The 21168-nt window shown below is 41.7% G+C and overlaps 1 protein-coding gene and 1 pseudogene across 2 annotated transcripts in view; both read left to right on the top strand.

The window, feature by feature from the left end:
- The window catches only part of LOC137274701 (translation factor Guf1, mitochondrial-like), a 73797-nt gene extending 57869 nt beyond the window's left edge, over window positions 1–15928 (top strand). For both annotated transcript variants that reach the window (XM_067808049.1, XM_067808050.1), the window contains exons 14-18: window positions 3817–3918; window positions 7828–7961; window positions 8991–9036; window positions 12864–13076; window positions 14683–15928. In XM_067808049.1, coding sequence (XP_067664150.1) covers window positions 3817–3918; window positions 7828–7961; window positions 8991–9036; window positions 12864–13076; window positions 14683–14808 — 621 coding nt within the window. In that variant the 3' untranslated portion in view covers window positions 14809–15928. The remainder of the gene's footprint in view (window positions 1–3816; window positions 3919–7827; window positions 7962–8990; window positions 9037–12863; window positions 13077–14682) is intronic.
- Window positions 15839–17697, top strand: LOC137272172 (uncharacterized; annotated as a pseudogene).
- Window positions 17698–21168: the final 3471 nt, after the last annotated feature.

Here is a 21168-nt window from a genome sequence, read left to right as displayed (position 1 = left end):
TCTTGCCATACAACATTGTGTAGTTCCCTGATCACACCTGGCTAGTTGATCTCATACAACATTGTGAGTAGTATAGACATTAGTGGTTTTTGATCAGGTCCTTTCCATGGGCCTAATTTAATAGGTTTTCTTTTCCAAAAGGCAAAACAGGTGGATTGTGCTAGGAAGGGAGAGACTGTTTTCGACCACTTTTTTCGAAATCTCTGTGTAGAGATTTGTGGTGGCAACAATCTCTGGAGGCGATGGACTTCCTCTGTTCGCTATTCTTTGTTCTTTTTGTAGTCCTCTCCCATTGTCACTAGACGACTCCATGCATCTCTACGCCATTTTTCTGAAGTGGCAGCATGAAAAAGTTCTTCAAGTCATCTTTCGTGATCTCTTGTCAACCCACAGGGTATAGTACGAGTTTTGTTTTTTTCAGTCCAATACGTTACTCATGGCAAGGCAATATACCTCACATCTCTGAAGTATATGGAGATACATGTATGTGCATATAGTTACATAGAATATAGGGACAGTTTCTGTAGATGATATATAGTCGAACCCTGTTTATACAGACGGTTTGGTTTCACCCAAAAATCATCTGGATAGCAAGATGTCCGTTTAACTGGATCAAACAAGAAAAACGTGAAAATTGGGTTTAAAAAAAATAAATAAAAGTATCATGTATGTATATCAGTAAATCAATAGTCAGTAGTAATAAAAGTGAATCATCATAACATATATGTGTGCCAATAATAATACATGGAAGGCGGAAGGCAGGTTACAAGTTGTCAGGTCTCGGATGTTATCATGTGGCATGTGAAGCCTCAGGTGGTAAGTCAAACGAAAAAACGTACATTCTTTTTTTAATTCTAAAGATGCATTTCTTGCCCTGACAACAAATGACATCATGTCGAACTTATGCTGTATGCAGAAAGTAACCTTTCAGATGAGATCATATGGTTTAAAAGTGTTATATACAGTACAATTACAGTGTAGTTAAAGGTCACATGCAACCACAAAATCAAACATAATTAAAACACAGTTATCACTTGTTCATAAAATGCATTGGTGATTGTGAAAAAACAAATAAACAAGATTATAAGCGTATAATAGCAAAGTGCAGTATTTTGTACTTGGCTTTACCTCCCTCGAAACAACGCAGCCATGACACCGAACCCAGTCTGGGCCAGTGGATGTGCACTCATATGTAATGATGCCCTGTCATTGGCCACTGGTTCATTGCTTAGCCGGCTCTTTGTTTAGGGCTTATAAGCCCAATAGGTGTTAATTTCAGTAATTGAAGTTTGCATTGCATATTGTCGTTAGCAGACAGACAGACATATAAGCATCAATAAACCAGACATTGAGTTTTTCTGTGACAGAGTCTGCTTATCACAATCAACATGTTTTTTATGTAACAAGTAGATTATTTACTTGTTTTTGTACACAACCAAGCTTAGGCGACTGCTCATGACCTCATGCTCCGGGCAGGAATACTGTTTCAAGCTCTGCAAACCTACTCACTACGCATGTGTTGTGAGCGCAGCGCAGCATAGCTCTTGAAACCACTTTTTTTCTCCGAAATAAGTTTCAACTCCGATTTTGCTGGCTTTTTTTTCATTGCGTTTTTCTTGAACTTTATTGGTTGATTTGGCATTTTTGATGATTTGTTTCGGTATGTGTATGCCGAAAGGTATCAGAAGCTGCAAAGTTGTGTTTTAGGTTGCATGTGACCCTTAACCATAATCCTACTTAGCATGTGTTTTTGTACTAATGAAATGTTCTCACACCCACCAAATCCTAATTAACAACCTGAGTGACACGCATTCCTAATGTTTTGATACTCTTAGTCGTGCGGTACTGATGCGACACATACACATGCATATCTCCTTCCACAGCTCATTTCAAGGAAATCAGTGGGAATGGTTTGAAACTTTGCCGTCCGGATCCGGAAGCGCGGGATCCAGTGAAGCGATTTTCATTTCACATAAAAATCGTGAAGGACCTGGTCGAAAACCACAATTGTCTAAACTAGTTTGTGCAGTCCACTGAAGATACCTGGAGAGTTGATCATCCCATACAACATTGTGTAGTCCACTAATATACCTGGAGAGTTGATCATCCCATACAACATTGTGTAGTCCACTAATATACCTGGAGAGTTGATCATCCCATACAACATTGTGTAGTTCACTAATATACCTGGAGAGTTGATCATCCCATACAACATTGTGTAGTTCACTAATATACCTGGAGAGTTGATCATCCCAAACAATATTGTCTAGTCCACTAATATACCTGGAGAGTTGATCATCCCATACAACATTGTGTAGTTCACTAATATACCTGGAGAGTTGATCATCCCATACAACATTGTGTAGTTCACTAATATACCTGGAGAGTTGATCATCCCAAACAATATTGTCTAGTCCACTAATATACCTGGAGAGTTGATCATCCCGTACAACATTGTGTAGTTCACTAATATACCTGTAGAGTTGATCATCCCATACAACATTGTGTAGTTCACTAATATACCTGGAGAGTTGATCATCCCATACAACATTGTGTAGTTCACTAATATACCTGGAGAGTTGATCATCCCATACAACATTGTGTAGTCCACTAATATACCTGGAGAGTTGATCATCCCATACAACATTGTGTAGTCCACTAATATACCTGGAGAGTTGATCATCCCATACAACATTGTGTAGTCCACTAATATACCTGGAGAGTTGATCATCCCATACAACATTGTGTAGTTCACTAATATACCTGGAGAGTTGATCATCCCGTACAACATTGTGTAGTCCACTAATATACCTGGAGAGTTGATCATCCCATACAACATTGTGTAGTTCACTAATATACCTGTAGAGTTGATCATCCCATACAACATTGTGTAGTTCACTAATATACCTGGAGAGTTGATCATCCCAAACAATGTTGTCTAGTCCACTAATATACCTGGAGAGTTGATCATCCCGTACAACATTGTGTAGTTCACTAATATACCTGTAGAGTTGATCATCCCATACAACATTGTGTAGTTCACTAATATACCTGGAGAGTAGTTCACTAATATACCTGGAGAGTTGATCATCCCAAACAATATTGTCTAGTCCACTAATATACCTGGAGAGTTGATCATCCCGTACAACATTGTGTAGTTCACTAATATACCTGTAGAGTTGATCATCCCATACAACATTGTGTAGTTCACTAATATACCTGGAGAGTTGATCATCCCAAACAATATTGTCTAGTCCACTAATATACCTGGAGAGTTGATCATCCCATACAACATTGTGTAGTTCACTAATATACCTGTAGAGTTGATCATCCCATACAACATTGTGTAGTTCACTAATATACCTGGAGAGTTGATCATCCCATACAACATTGTGTAGTTCACTAATATACCTGGAGAGTTGATCATCCCAAACAATATTGTCTAGTCCACTAATATACCTGGAGAGTTGATCATCCCGTACAATATTGTCTAGTCCACTAATATACCTGTAGAGTTGATCATCCCGTACAATATTGTCTAGTCCACTAATATACCTGGAGAGTTGATCATCCCGTACAACATTCATGTTGCATTATAATTGCTTGAGTGAAAACCACTGTTAAGCAGTCTGTAGCTACAGATGTCTGCATCTATACTTTGTTGTTCAATGTTTTGGAAGAATGATCATATGTGTGTTGTTTAATGTTTTGGAAGAATGATCATATGTGTGTTGTTTAATGTTTTGGAAGAATGATCATATGTGTGTTGTTTAATGTTTTGGAAGAATGATCATATGTGTGTTGTTTATCCTGCAGCTACCAGATCCTGGAATTATAGAAGATTTCCAGGAACCTGTCGTCACGGGAACCATTCTGATGCCAGATTCCTATCTTGGCAGTGTCACATCATTGTGTATGGTAATGGGTATACATTGTATTTTGCTCAAACCAGTACTGTACATTGCTCTGTGTATGGTAAGACTTATAGTACATGGCTCTATGTATTGTTATAGGCTTACGGTACATGTCTCTGTGCTTGGTAATAGAATTACGGTACATAGCTGTGTGTATGGTAACAGACTTCTAGTACATAGCTGTGTGTATGGTAACAGACTTCTAGTACATAGCTGTGTGTATGGTAATAGAATTACGGTACATAGCTGTGTGTATGGTAACAGACTTCTAGTACATAGCTGTGTGTATGGTAATAGAATTACTGTACATAGCTGTGTGTATGGTAATAGAATTACGGTACATAGCTGTGTGTATGGTAACAGACTTCTAGTACATAGCTGTGTGTATGGTAATAGAATTACTGTACATAGCTGTGTGTATGGTAATAGAATTACGGTACATAGCTGTGTGTATGGTAACAGACTTCTAGTACATAGCTGTGTGTATGGTAATAGAATTACTGTACATAGCTGTGTGTATGGTAATAGAATTACGGTACATAGCTGTGTGTATGGTAACAGACTTCTAGTACATAGCTGTGTGTATGGTAATAGAATTACTGTACATAGCTGTGTGTATGGTAATAGAATTACGGTACATAGCTGTGTGTATGGTAACAGACTTCTAGTACATAGCTGTGTGTATGGTAATAGAATTACTGTACATAGCTGTGTGTATGGTAATAGAATTACGGTACATAGCTGTGTGTATGGTAACAGACTTCTAGTACATAGCTGTGTGTATGGTAACAGACTTCTAGTACATAGCTGTGTGTATGGTAACAGACTTCTAGTACGTAGCTGTGTGTATGGTAACAGACTTCTAGTACATAGCTGTGTGTATGGTAATAGAATTACGGTACATAGCTGTGTGTATGGTAACAGACTTCTAGTACATAGCTGTGTGTATGGTAATAGAATTACTGTACATAGCTGTGTGTATGGTAACAGACTTCTAGTACATAGCTGTGTGTATGGTAATAGAATTACGGTACATAGCTGTGTGTATGGTAACAGACTTCTAGTACATAGCTGTGTGTATGGTAATAAAATTACTGTACATAGCTGTGTGTATGGTAACAGACTTCTAGTACATAGCTGTGTGTATGGTAATAGAATTACGGTACATAGCTGTGTGTATGGTAACAGACTTTAGTACATAGCTGTGTGTATGGTAATAGAATTACGGTACATAGCTGTGTGTATGGTAACAGACTTCTAGTACATAGCTGTGTGTATGGTAATAGAATTACTGTACATAGCTGTGTGTATGGTAACAGACTTCTAGTACATAGCTGTGTGTATGGTAATAGAATTACTGTACATAGCTGTGTGTATGGTAACAGACTTCTAGTACATAGCTGTGTGTATGGTAATAGAATTACTGTACATAGCTGTGTGTATGGTAACAGACTTCTAGTACATAGCTGTGTGTATGGTAACAGACTTCTAGTACATAGCTGTGTGTATGGTAACAGACTTTAGTACATGGCTTTGTGTATGAAAACAGACTTTAGTACATGGCTTTGTGTATGGTAACAGACTTCTAGTACATAGCTGTGTGTATGGTAACAGACTTCTAGTACATAGCTGTGTGTATGGTAACAGACTTCTAGTACATAGCTGTGTGTATAGTAACAGACTTTAGTACATGGCTTTGTGTATGGTAATAGACTTCTAGTACATAGCTGTGTGTATGGTAACAGACTTCTAGTACATAGCTGTGTGTATGGTAACAGACTTCTAGTACATAGCTGTGTGTATAGTAACAGACTTTAGTACATGGCTTTGTGTATGGTAATAGACTTCTAGTACATAGCTGTGTGTATGGTAATAGACTTTAGTACATGGCTTTGTGTATGGTAACAGACTTTAGTACATAGCTGTGTGTATGGTAATAAAATTACTGTACATAGCTGTGTGTATGGTAACAGACTTCTAGTACATAGCTGTGTGTATGGTAATAGAATTACTGTACATAGCTGTGTGTATGGTAACAGACTTTAGTACATAGCTGTGTGTATGGTAATAGAATTACGGTACATAGCTGTGTGTATGGTAACAGACTTCTAGTACATAGCTGTGTGTATGGTAATAGAATTACTGTACATAGCTGTGTGTATGGTAACAGACTTCTAGTACATAGCTGTGTGTATGGTAATAGAATTACTGTACATAGCTGTGTGTATGGTAACAGACTTCTAGTACATAGCTGTGTGTATGGTAATAGAATTACTGTACATAGCTGTGTGTATGGTAACAGACTTCTAGTACATAGCTGTGTGTATGGTAACAGACTTCTAGTACATAGCTGTGTGTATGGTAACAGACTTTAGTACATGGCTTTGTGTATGAAAACAGACTTTAGTACATGGCTTTGTGTATGGTAACAGACTTCTAGTACATAGCTGTGTGTATGGTAACAGACTTCTAGTACATAGCTGTGTGTATGGTAACAGACTTCTAGTACATAGCTGTGTGTATGGTAACAGACTTCTAGTACATAGCTGTGTGTATAGTAACAGACTTTAGTACATGGCTTTGTGTATGGTAATAGACTTCTAGTACATAGCTGTGTGTATGGTAACAGACTTCTAGTACATAGCTGTGTGTATGGTAATAGAATTACGGTACATAGCTGTGTGTATGGTAACAGACTTCTAGTACATAGCTGTGTGTATGGTAATAAAATTACTGTACATAGCTGTGTGTATGGTAACAGACTTCTAGTACATAGCTGTGTGTATGGTAATAGAATTACGGTACATAGCTGTGTGTATGGTAACAGACTTTAGTACATAGCTGTGTGTATGGTAATAGAATTACGGTACATAGCTGTGTGTATGGTAACAGACTTCTAGTACATAGCTGTGTGTATGGTAATAGAATTACTGTACATAGCTGTGTGTATGGTAACAGACTTCTAGTACATAGCTGTGTGTATGGTAATAGAATTACTGTACATAGCTGTGTGTATGGTAACAGACTTCTAGTACATAGCTGTGTGTATGGTAATAGAATTACTGTACATAGCTGTGTGTATGGTAACAGACTTCTAGTACATAGCTGTGTGTATGGTAACAGACTTCTAGTACATAGCTGTGTGTATGGTAACAGACTTTAGTACATGGCTTTGTGTATGAAAACAGACTTTAGTACATGGCTTTGTGTATGGTAACAGACTTCTAGTACATAGCTGTGTGTATGGTAACAGACTTCTAGTACATAGCTGTGTGTATGGTAACAGACTTCTAGTACATAGCTGTGTGTATGGTAACAGACTTCTAGTACATAGCTGTGTGTATAGTAACAGACTTTAGTACATGGCTTTGTGTATGGTAATAGACTTCTAGTACATAGCTGTGTGTATGGTAACAGACTTTAGTACATGGCTTTGTGTATGGTAATAGACTTCTAGTACATAGCTGTGTGTATGGTAACAGACTTCTAGTACATAGCTGTGTGTATGGTAACAGACTTCTAGTACATAGCTGTGTGTATAGTAACAGACTTTAGTACATGCTTTGTGTATGGTAATAGACTTCTAGTACATAGCTGTGTGTATGGTAATAGACTTTAGTACATGGCTTTGTGTATGGTAACAGACTTTAGTACATAGCTGTGTGTATGGTAACAGACTTCTAGTACATGGCTGTGTGTATGGTAATAGACTTCTAGTACATAGCTGTGTGTATGGTAACAGACTTTAGTACATGGGTTTGTGTATGGTAGTAGAAGTATAGTGTGTGACTGTGTATGGCAACAGATTCATAGTATTGGCTCTTTGTATGTGATAGATTTACAGTATGTAGCTCTGTGTATGTTGATAGACAATTATTTTTTTTGACAACGCATCTGATTTTGGTTCTAACAGGACCGCCGTGGTGTTGTCAAGGACCAGACGTACATTGATGACAAGAGAATCATGATGAAAGTAAAATTCCCGCTCAATGAGATCCTTGTTGACTTCTTTGATCATCTCAAGTCTCTGACATCAGGCTTTGCCAGGTAACATTTCAGTCTCCATGACAACCACTGTTTCTGTTAAGTCAAAGGCACAAATTACATTTCATGAAACATGTTTTTTTAATTCAATAGCTATGGTAGATTAAACAAAGTTCACTCATCAAGTTGGGCTTTACATAACTGCCATAACTGGAATTTGTTATCTTCTGATGACTCGTGTTAAAATCACCCACACTAATTAAAATGGCAAATAGCTTTTATTATCACCAGACATTTTGACTCTTGTGTTAGAAGTGTGATCCATATCTGTATTGTGTGACTTATGTTAGAGGTGTGATCCACATATGTAACATGTGACACTTGTGTAAATGGTGTTATCCACATCCCATAACATGTGACACTTGTGTAAATGGTGTTATCCACATCCCGTAACATGTGACACTTGTGTAAATGGTGTTATCCACATCCCGTAACATGTGACACTTGTGTAAATGGTGTTATCCACATCCCGTAACATGTGACACTTGTGTAAATGGTGTTATCCACATCCCGTAACATGTGACACTTGTGTAAATGGTGTTATCCACATCCCGTAACATGTGACACTTGTGTAAATGGTGTTATCCACATCCCGTAACATGTGAATCTTGTGTAAATGGTGTTATCCACATCCCGTAACATGTGACACTTGTGTAAATGGTGTTATCCACATCCCATAACATGTGACACTTGTGTAAATGGTGTTATCCACATCCCGTAACATGTGACACTTGTGTAAATGGTGTTATCCACATCCCGTAACATGTGAATCTTGTGTAAATGGTGTTATCCACATCCCGTAACATGTGACACTTGTGTAAATGGTGTTATCCACATCCTGTAACATGTGAATCTTGTGTAAATGGTGTTATCCACATCCCGTAACATGTGACACTTGTGTACATGGTGTTATCCACATCCTGTAACATGTGAATCTTGTGTAAATGGTGTTATCCACATCCCGTAACATGTGACTCTTGTGTCAAAGGTGTGATCCATGTCTGTACCATGTCTGCGACTTGCTTGTTTCAGTTTTGACTATGAAGATGCTGGGTATGAGAGTTCAAGTCTCACAAAGGTATTTCACTCTTGCTGTTTATATTTGTGGTATAATCCCTGTCTGAAAAGTGGCCTTGTTGATGTGTCAACCCTGTGTTACAGATGGGAGTTTCTGTTGTATAATCTTTGTTACAGGTGGACTTCCTGTTGCATAATGAAAGTTACAGGAGAACTGCTTTGTTTATAATCCCTGTCACAGGTGGACTTCCTCTTGTATAATGTTTGTTACAGGTGGCTTTCCTGTTGTATAATCTCTGTTGCAGGTTAACCTCTTATTGTATATTACCTGTTACAGGCGACCCACTTGTTGCATAATAACTGTGACGGGTGGAGTTTCTGTGGTATAATACCAGTTATAGGTGAACCTCTTGTGTAATTCCTGTTACAGGTGGTCTACCTGTTGTATAATTGCTGTTACAGGTGGACTTTTTGTTGTATATTATTTTTCCTTATCCAGACTCATGCTTAACTGCTTACTCTCCTCCTCCTGGCGAAGGTAGTGGAACACCCTTGAAGTTCCCTTCTAAAAGAAGCAGACGTAAAATCAAACTTACCCAACTATTACCTCCCCTTTCCCATGCACACGCTCAGCTGACTGCCCTGCTACCTTACCCTCTCCCTATCGCCCGACGGGGGCGACGAGGCAAATGGGATCCTGTACACGGCGATAAATCTTTCATTCTTTCGATTTTTCTAACTAAATTTGTGCTGTATACAGTTTTTTGCTTGTATATATTTGTTGTATTTGTTATTTTGATACAATTTTATATTGTCACAATTATTGTGTCTATTTTTAGCACATATTTCGTCAACTGAGGATGAAATCATGTTTTCAGTGCAGATTACGGCTGTTAGCGGTTGACCCGCACATACTTTGCTCGGCGTGTAAACCTTTATGTTCTGCTCACATTCACTGTGTATTTTGCATTAAATTGTCTGAAGCAGAATTTTTATTATACTTACGCTCTGTTCATAGACATGCTAGCAACGTCGGCTAGCATTAGCCATGTCTAAGTCTAGTGAGATAAAGTCAGGTAACCAGTTAAGTGTTGATTTTGAGATTCATTCCAGCAAGAAGCCAGCCGTATCTCCAAGGTCGTGTCCAGGGTCGGGCGAGTCCCCTCCCAAGACTCAGAAGAGATCATCTGTTATGACAGGACCGACTCAGACCAAGAAAATTAAGAACTCGAAGTCGTCATCTTCTAGATCAATGCAGATATAGGAGTCATTCGGGGAGGGGATAGTCCCTTTAGAAGAACATCAATATTTTGACGAGTGTCCGTTAATTATACGGAATAAAGACACCATGCATCGGACTTCGGCAACTAGATCAACGCCGACGGCGTCTTCAACACATCAGAACACATCTCATCCACAACAGACATCGCAGATGTCAAATGCACTCCTGGGCATCATAGACAACTCTTCAACACAGTCGTCAATGCATGCACCGAATGCATGCGACGCAGACGCTTCATGCAACAATTACCATGTAGATGATGAACCTCATGGAACGAAGATTGGAAGAGGAAAGATGACTGCACTCGTCAACTACACTGACTGAATCAACGAGAGCAATCATCGAGACTGGCACTCACGTCTGAGGATGAATAGGAGGTGCATGCATGCACACTTTCCAGAAGATCCCGGTCCAGATCATCAGATCGCAGCACAGAGAAGGATATGCCCACGCCGAGTGAGTGCAATCAGTGTACTATCTAGCCAGCATAGATCTGCAAGATGCATACCTACATATCCTGATACATCGAGAATCCAGAAAATATCTGCTCTTCTTTTTCTGTAGTCACCATTATCAATGGACAGTCCTACCGTTTGGAATATCTTTGGCCCCATGGCTGTTTACACGGATAACCAAGCCCATCATCAGTTATCTACACCTCAGGGGGTTACGCAGTGCTTTTTATCTGGACAACGGGATACAAGCGCATCATCAGTTATCTACACCTCAGGGGGCTACGTAGTGCTTTTTATCTGGACAACGGGATACAAGCGCATCATCAGTTATCTACACCTCAGGGGGCTACGCAGTGCTTTTTATCTGGACAACGGGATACAAGCCCATCATCAGTTATCTACACCTCAGGGGGTTACGCAGTGCTTTTTATCTGGACAACGGGATACAAGCGCATCATCAGTTATCTACACCTCAGGGGGCTACGCAGTGCTTTTTATCTGGACAACGGGATACAAGCGCATCATCAGTTATCTACACCTCAGGGGGCTACGCAGTGCTTTTTATCTGGACAACGGGATACAAGCGCATCATCAGTTATCTACACCTCAGGGGGCTACGCAGTGCTTTTTATCTGGACAACGGGATACAAGCGCATCATCAGTTATCTACACCTCAGGGGGCTACGCAGTGCTTTTTATCTGGACAACGGGATACAAGCGCATCAGCGGAAAAGTTAACTCAGACTACAGTTCACGATAGACTTCACGATCAGGGTACTAACACAGTTGAAATGTTGACTCAAAAGACGCTGTTTTTACTTGCCTTGGCTACAGCGGCAAGAATATCAGAAATTCATACTCAAGACTTTAATCGAATGAGTTTGGACACAAGTCACCAGGAAACAGCTCATTTAGGTCTAAGATGAGATTTCATAGCAAAGAATCAACTGCCAGGTCAACGGGATAGACATTTCTGTATACTGGCTTTGTCGTCAATCTTAGAACCACATGATACACAAGATTTATCATTATGTCCAGTCAGAGCATTGAAGATGTACATTGTGTGTACCAAGTCTAGAAGACAACTGTTCAAGCGCTTATTTATCCCTATATAGTCTACTGAGACATCCATGGAAGTATCCCGCAACACTATCTCAGTGTGGATCAGAGCTGTTATACTTAGAGCATATAAAGCAGCAGGATGAGACCCTCCATGAGCCTCTAATCCACATGAAGTCAGAGCTCTAGCCTCTACACTGGCGCTACATGGTAATTGCTCGCTATCTACTATTATGGAAGGCAATTTTTGGAAATCAAATACAGTATTCGCCAACCATTGTCAATGAATATGAGAAAAATAAGTCTGAATTATTGCCGTTACAAGTTCCCGTTAGGGGGGAAATTTTCGGATGTAATTTACAACTGACAGCAGAATCTTGCGTGGCCTGACCCACTGCCGTTTCCATCTGATTCTGTAAGTAATTAAGCATGAGTCAGGATAAGAAAAAATGTGTAATTTTCTGAATGAAATTGATATTTTATACTTATCTCGACTCACGGCAAAAGCCCTCCCAGCCGCCCCTCACAGACACACTGAATTCTCGCATTCTCATGTTGGGCGATTACAGGAGAGAATGAAGTAGCATGGTGGTCAGCTGACCATGTGAGCAGGAAAAGTGAGGTAATACCTGGGTGAGTGTGATTTTATGTCCGCTTCTTTTAGAAGGGAACTTCATGGGATTTCAGGTGTTCCACTACCTTTGCCAGGAAGAGGAGAGTAAGCAATTAAGCTTGAGTCACGATAAGTATAAAATATCAATTTTATTCAGAAAATTACATTTCTACATATGTCATATTTGGGATTTCACTTTCTTAGTAAAGTACAAATTCTAGTACTTTTTTCGGTTGAGTCCCATCCGGGATTCGAACCCGCACCCTCAGAGTCAGGCACCTAATCGCCAGCACACAAAGTCAGCCGCCTAGCCCGCTCAGCCACCGCGACTTCCAAGTGAAATCCCAAATATGACATATGTTGCATTTGACCACTTTCTAAATGGCATCGTGTAATCAATTACATTTCTGTTCAGGTGAACCTTTTGTTGTATAATCCCAGTTACAGATTAACCTCTTGTTGTGTAATCACTGTTACAGGTGGACTTCCTGTTGAATGGTAAGCCTGTGGATGAGCTTGCAATGATCTGTCACTCCACAAAGGCACGGACAGTGTCAAAGGGTGTGTGTGCCCGTCTCAAGGAGTCCATCCCTCGTCAGCTGTTCACCATCACAATCCAAGCAGCTGTTGGGAAACACATACTAGCCAGAGAAGACATCCGAGCCCTCAGGAAGGATGTACTAGCCAAATGTGTGAGTATATCTGTACTAGCCAAATGTGTGAGTATATCTGTACTAGCCAAATGTGTGAGTATATCTGTACTAGCCAGAGAAGACATCCGAGCCCTCAGGAAGGATGTACTAGCCAAATGTGTGAGTATATCTGTACTAGCCAGAGAAGACATCCGAGCCCTCAGGAAGGATGTACTAGCCAAATGTGTGAGTATATCTGTACTAGCCAGAGAAGACATCTGAGCCCTCAGGAAAGATGTACTAGCCAAATGTGTAGGTATATCTGTACTAGCCAAATGTGAGAGCATATCTGTTTCAGGCAGATTGTGAGTATGTCTGTGCTAGCCAAATGTGTGAGCATATCTGTACTAGTCAAATGTGTGATATTGGATGTTTCATTATGGGGATGACATGGGATGCTTCAGTATGGGTGTGATACTGGATGTTTCAGTATGGGGATGACATTGGATGTTTCAGTATGGGGATGACATTGGATGTTTCAGTATGGGGATGACATTGGATGTTTCAGTATGGGGATGACATTGGATGCTTCAGTATGGGGATGATATTGGATGTTTCAGTATGGGGATGACACTGGATGTTTCAGTATGGGGATGATATTGGATGTTTCAGTATGGGTGTGATACTGGATGCTTCAGTATGGGGATGATACTGGATGCTTCATTATGGGGATGACATTGGATGTTTCAGTATGGGGATGACATTGGATGCTTCAGTATGGGGATGATACTGGATGCTTCAGTATGGGGATGACATTGGATGTTTCAGTATGGGGATGACATTGGATGTTTCAGTATGGGGATGACATTGGATGTTTCAGTATGGGGATGATACTGGATGCTTCAGTGTGATATTGGATTTTCCAGTATGGGGATTACATTGGATGTTTCAGTATGGGGATGACATTGGATGTTTCAGTATGGGGATGACATTGGATGTTTCAGTATGGGGATGACATTCGATGTTTCAGTATGGGGATGACATTCGATGTTTCAGTATGGGGATTACATTCGATGTTTCAGTATGGGGATGACACTGGATGTTTCAGTATGGGGATGATATTGGATGTTTCAGTATGGGTGTGATACTGGATGCTTCAGTATGGGGATGATACTGGATGCTTCATTATGGGGATGACATTGGATGTTTCAGTATGGGGATGACATTGGATGCTTCAGTATGGGGATGATACTGGATGCTTCAGTATGGGGATGACATTGGATGTTTCAGTATGGGGATGACATTGGATGTTTCAGTATGGGGATGATACTGGATGCTTCAGTGTGATATTGGATTTTCCAGTATGGGGATTACATTGGATGTTTCAGTATGGGGATGACATTGGATGTTTCAGTATGGGGATGACATTGGATGTTTCAGTATGGGGATGACATTCGATGTTTCAGTATGGGGATGACATTCGATGTTTCAGTATGGGGATTACATTCGATGTTTCAGTATGGGGATGACATTGGATGTTTCAGTATGGGGATGATACTGGATGCTTCAGTGTGATATTGGATTTTCCAGTATGGGGATTACATTCGATGTTTCAGTATGGGTGCGATATTGGATGTTTCAGTATGGATATGGATCGATGTTTCAGTATGGCGGTGACATATCCAGGAAAATGAAATTGCTTAAGAAACAGGCAGAGGGTAAAAAACGAATGCGGCAGATTGGTAATGTGGAGGTGCCTAAGGATGCCTTCATTAATGCCTTGAAGAGGTAGTGCTTGACACCTGTACTATCTGTGATGGTGACAACTTGCATCATTGGCAGCTGGAGATATTGGACACCGTGACCTCTTGAGACAGTAATCACTGTCCCCTTGACAACCATTTGGACCTGACATCACCAACTATTTTGATTTGTAAATTTATGTAAGATTGAGCTGATTTTGTATTCACAGTAAAATTAATTCTCTCATGTCTTAAGAAGGTTTTATGATTTTTTATCTTGCACATCAAAAATGTTGTAGAAATGCAGTGTCAAAATATTGTGTGACATATATACTGTATAAGTGACAAGATCATTTCTTTATGAGAAAGTCCATTGCTCAATTCTGCTAACACCGGAAACAAGTTTTTGTGAATTATGTATCAAATAGTGATGACACCGGGTGTTTTCGCTGAAAGTTAGATGTCAGTTCTTCACCAGGAGCATTTTTCTCAGTCTGCGATTGCAAGGCAACTGAATGTGTCACAGAGCTCCTTAGCAAGACTTTGGCATTGCTACCAGCAGCAAGGGTCAACACGTGATCACCCCAGGTCAGGTCGACACCATGTGACCTCCCTGTGCAGGACAGGTTTATTTGGCTTTGACATTTGTGGAACAGGTTCGCCACAGCATCCAGTACAACATCGGTAGTGCCAGGACTCAGAACAATTTCTGATCAGACTGTGAAGAACCGCTTACATGAGGCTAGTATTTGATCCAGAAGACCTTTGTGAGGACCTGTCCTTTCATGTCAACATCAGCAACAACGCAGACAGTGGTGTGGCCAACATCTCCCATTGCCATTGCAAAGGTGGAGAACTGTTATCTTCAGTGATGAGTCACATTACATGCTGTGACATCCCAATTTAAGAGCATGTGTATAGCGACATCGTAATGAGTGCTACGGTGCAAATTGTGTTCAGGAAGTGGACAGATTTGGTGGTGATCATGACAGTATACATGTCACACTTATTGTCTGTGCTCTTGATGGTATACATGTTACAGGTGACCTGGATGTATTGTTTGTCCTCTTGACAATATAAATGTCACACGTATTGTCTGTCTGTGCTCCTGGCAGTATACATGTCACACGTATTGTCTGTCTGTGCTCCTGGCAGTATACATGTCACACATATTGTCTGTGCTCCTGGCAGTATACATCACACATATTGTCTGTCTGTGCTCTTGGCAGTGTACATGTCGCACGTATTGTCTGTCTGTGCTCCTGGCAGTATACATGTCACATGTATTGTCTGTCTGTGCTCCTGACAGTGTACATGTCACATGTATTGTCTGTCTGTGCTCCTGGCAGTGTACATGTCGCACATATTGTCTGTCAGTGCTCCTCACAGTATACGTCACAGATATTGTCTGTCTGTGCTCCTGGCAGTGTACATGTCACACATATTGTCTGTCTTTGCTCCTGGCAGTGTACATGTCACACGTATTGTCTGTCTGTGCTCCTGGCAGTGTACATGTCACACATATTGTCTGTCTGTGCTCCTGGCAGTATACATGTCGCATGTATTGTCTGTCTGTGCTCCTGGCAGTGTACATGTCACACGTATTGTCTGTATGTGCTCCTGACAGTATACGTCACATATATTGTCTGTCTGTGCTCCTGACAGTATACATGTCACACGTATTGTCTGTCTGTGCTCCTGGCAGTGTACGTCACACGTATTGTCTGTCTGTGCTCCTGGCAGTATACATGTCGCATGTATTGTCTGTCTGTGCTCCTGGCAGTGTACATGTCACACGTATTGTCTGTATGTGCTCCTGACAGTATACGTCACATATATTGTCTGTCTGTGCTCCTGACAGTATACATGTCACATGTATTGTCTGTCTGTGCTCCTGGCAGTGTACGTCACACGTATTGTCTGTCTGTGCTCCTGGCAGTGTACATGTCACATGTATTGTCTGTCTGTGCTCCTGACAGTATACGTCACATAAATTGTCTGTTTGTGCTCCTGGCAGTATACATGTCACATGTATTGTCTGTCTGTGCTCCTGGCAGTATACATGTCACACGTATTGTCTGTCTGTGCTCCTGGCAGTATACATGTCACATGTATTGTCTGTCTGTGCTCCTGGCAGTGTACATGTCACATATATTGTCTGTCTGTGCTCCTGGCAGTATACATGTCACATGTATTGTCTGTCTGTGCTCCTGGCAGTGTACATGTCACATGTATTGCCTGTGTTCTTGACAGTATGCATGTCACATGTATTGTCTGTGTTCTTGACAGTGTACATGTTACACATGATCTGGCTGTCCTTTTGACAGTATACAGTTTATACATGGGATAAAAAGACTTGAATTACAACTGCTGATGATTACACGATGCCATTTAGAAGTTGTCAAATGCAACATGTCATATTTAGGATTTCATTTTCACACTAAAGTACAAATACTAGTACTTTTTTGGGGTTGAGTCCCATCCGGGATTCGAACCCGCACCCTCAGAGTCAGGCACCTAATCGCCAGCACACAAAGTCAGCCGCCTAACCCGCTCAGCCACCACAACTTCCACACGGTGACCTGGACAAACGTACCCATGTGTGGAATCCAAACTGTGTCTTCGTCATGTCAACTGAACTCTTTAACCACAAGGCTACCCCACAGCCCACAAACTTTATGGATGAAGTGGTAAAGATACCAGTATTGTACATAGCAAGGTGGACCACTTCCAAGCCTGTCTGCCCACCTGCTCAACTCATTTTTTTCTAAAGCCATTGCCAGAGAAGCAATTCTTATATGTTTGATAAGGTTTGTACTTACATTGACATAACTAGTGTGCATTGGGTTTGTTATATTGTATACACGATATGGCGTATGTTTATACCACATTGTTTGTATAATTTGCCCTACTGTGCATATAATGATAAAAGATCTAACTTACCCCACAATGTGCTGGTGCTGTGCTGTGATTGTGCCTTCAAAGAGAAAGACATAGACTAACATGAATGAAAAGCAGTCAGGAGTTTTAAAGTTGGCAAGATTGCCAGTAAAAGCTGAAATCTTTGAAAGAATAGAAATCTTGACAACAGGTAATGCAGAGACTGAACCTGACACAGATCGCTTGCCCTTCAAATTTAATTTCTGGAGTATACCTACTAAAACACGTGATCTCTATTAACGAAACTTTGCACATATATCACACAGATCCTGAAGTGGTGCCTTTTGCTATTTTGGGATTTGGGTCATTTTTGTCTTTCTTGATTTCCATTTCCATGCCACGTTTAGCAACATCAGTAGTATAGGGAATGATGAGAAAAACCGGTAGCGGGTACACCTTTGCTCAGAAGCTTCGGAGTATAGCTAATTCTGCTACCAGCATATATATTCAACAAGACCCTTTCGATAAGACCACTTTTAGGCTGCTTCCAATTACTCCCAATTATAGTGTATTCCCAATTAGAGCTATGCGGGTACATAGACATAGAAATATGCCAGGAACCAAGCTCTCGCGAGAAGCATATACCGAGATCCGATCGGGTCGTTTGTCCATTCGGGAAGCGAAGAGGAAGTATCACATATCGCAAGCTCGATACACACGAATCCGAGGTGGTATAGACAAGCCCACAACTCCCGATATATCCGAAGAATTGGAGGCCCTGCTGCAGAAGTGTCGCCCCATGTTGCTTTCCGACCGAGAGAAACAAATCCTGGAGCAATCGGGACACACCTTCTACGAACACTACCAGATCCCCAAACAGTTTCTCGAACTCTACTTGCTGTGCTTTCGTCCACTAGTAGAAGCCGGCAAAATAGTTGATTTCGTCTACATCTACCCACCCAACCAATTTCGACCCTCGGCAGGCAAACTCCGAATCATTCTCGCTGATAACTGCTATCCGGCCCCCAAGGACAGACACAACCGATGCACCGACTGCCTAGCCACTCTATCGGAACTACCTGCTCTCTTAGGACCCGACAACTCTACGTGCAAGTGTGGTGCCACCGACCACTGCGTCGACAGCAAGAAATGCATTCTCTGGGAACAGAAAGCGATAGACTACACACCCCAGGAGCGACTTCCACTCGAGGTTCCAGAAGAGATCGAGGTTGGCAGCTGTTGTGTGAATATAGAGAACCTATACGACAACGCCTGCCTTTTCTGGAGCATAAAATACACACTCCTCATCAACAAATTGATGGACTGTTGTACGTGTAAGGAGAAAGAGTCTTGTATCTTATGGCGGTTATCGGAGAAAGCAGAGGTACCACAGGGGCGGGGTAATATTTGGCATACCCCATTACCCGACTATGGTGGACCCAAGCATATGGAAGTAGCACCCCCTCCATGCAGCGAACACAAAAAAGCTGCGAACGTCCCAGAAGGAGTCTACTTATGCAAAAAGTTTGCTGTAGCGGGATACGAAGGGAAGAACCGGCTGTTATTGCTACTCGATCCCCCGACTGGGGAAACGATTCCAGTCTATGGCTACAAGATACGAGAAACGATTCGGGCTGCCGGGGGAATAGAACGCCTACGGTTAGTGCGGGAACCGTTTCTATGCAAGCTCGGTAAAATCTGCTACTCACCTATATCAGAAAAGAAAGACGATAGAGAAATCGAATTACTGCTTCCAGACATTGGACGAGAATAGGTCCGGCAGCTCGCCTAGTATTTTGGTAGATGCAGTCGTGGGCTTACAAAGACGAATACTTATCTAGGCTAGTTTTTCGTATTCCAACTGCTTTTCGTGGTACCCTACTACTTTTTTCCCTCAAAAAAACAACACTCTACTGCATAATGAAGGGATCCCCACGTTTCGTCTTGGGTGTTTCTACCTTCTCGGTTGGTGTGTGCACTGGTTTGCTGTGCTTCCAGGTCTTGTAGACGACCTTCCAGAGAAAAACAGCGGCTAGCGAAAGGTAGGTCCACCTTTGGGCTGTTTCTAGTATCTGCCGCACCTTCTGGATATCCAGATGGGTCTCTTCTTGTTCCTCCTCAACGTTTTCTATTTCCTCTTCCTCATTGTCCTTATCCAGCATCGACAAGATGTCGACCAACAAATTCGTGGTTTGTTCCAAACGAGCCGGCAACGTATTCGTGGTTTGTTCCAAACGAGCCGACATCGCTGCAGTTTGCTTCACACTAGCCTCTAGCCTCCCCAAGCGGTTGTAGAAGTCCTGGATGATGGGCACAGTCGGCTCTGCAGCAGGCAATACGCTCTCGCTAGGGGGTAAGATGGCCGCAGGCAATACGCTGCCGGCAGACGTCTCACTAGCGGGAGCAGGCAATGCGTCTGTGCTGGTCGAAGGTTCTACAGCAGGCTCTTGCCATATGTCGTAGAGTCTTGTGGATCCAATACCGAAGCGCTTTTTGACCTCGCTTGCTGGGAGCACCCCTCGAAGGGAGCGTATTTCTTGGACCTTTTCCGAAGACAAATCTCTTCTTGGTGGCATGGGGTGTTTTTCCTGGGAATATATATATACCATACTTCCTACTTGTCTATATAGGAACCAATCCTCTCCCAGGAAACTTCTAATAATGCTTAGCAATGCTTAGTAATGCTTAGTAATGCTTAGCAAATACTAAGCATTTGCTAAGCATTTGCTAAGCATTACTAAGCATTGCTAAGCATTATTAGAAGTTTCCTGGGAGAGGATTGGTTCCTATATAGACAAGTAGGAAGTATGGTATATATATATTCCCAGGAAAAACACCCCATGCCACCAAGAAGAGATTTGTCTTCGGAAAAGGTCCAAGAAATACGCTCCCTTCGAGGGGTGCTCCCAGCAAGCGAGGTCAAAAAGCGCTTCGGTATTGGATCCACAAGACTCTACGACATATGGCAAGAGCCTGCTGTAGAACCTTCGACCAGCACAGACGCATTGCCTGCTCCCGCTAGTGAGACGTCTGCCGGCAGCGTATTGCCTGCGGCCATCTTACCCCCTAGCGAGAGCGTATTGCCTGCTGCAGAGCCGACTGTGCCCATCATCCAGGACTTCTACAACCGCTTGGGGAGGCTAGAGGCTAGTGTGAAGCAAACTGCAGCGATGTCGGCTCGTTTGGAACAAACCACGAATACGTTGCCGGCTCGTTTGGAACAAACCACGAATTTGTTGGTCGACATCTTGTCGATGCTGGATAAGGACAATGAGGAAGAGGAAATAGAAAACGTTGAGGAGGAACAAGAAGAGACCCATCTGGATATCCAGAAGGTGCGGCAGATACTAGAAACAGCCCAAAGGTGGACCTACCTTTCGCTAGCCGCTGTTTTTCTCTGGAAGGTCGTCTACAAGACCTGGAAGCACAGCAAACCAGTGCACACACCAACCGAGAAGGTAGAAACACCCAAGACGAAACGTGGGGATCCCTTCATTATGCAGTAGAGTGTTGTTTTTTTGAGGGAAAAA

This window comes from Haliotis asinina, chromosome 2 (assembly GCF_037392515.1).
Source record: "Haliotis asinina isolate JCU_RB_2024 chromosome 2, JCU_Hal_asi_v2, whole genome shotgun sequence".
Lineage (NCBI taxonomy): Eukaryota > Metazoa > Mollusca > Gastropoda > Lepetellida > Haliotidae > Haliotis > Haliotis asinina.
This window is presented reverse-complemented; position numbering and strand designations above follow the sequence as displayed.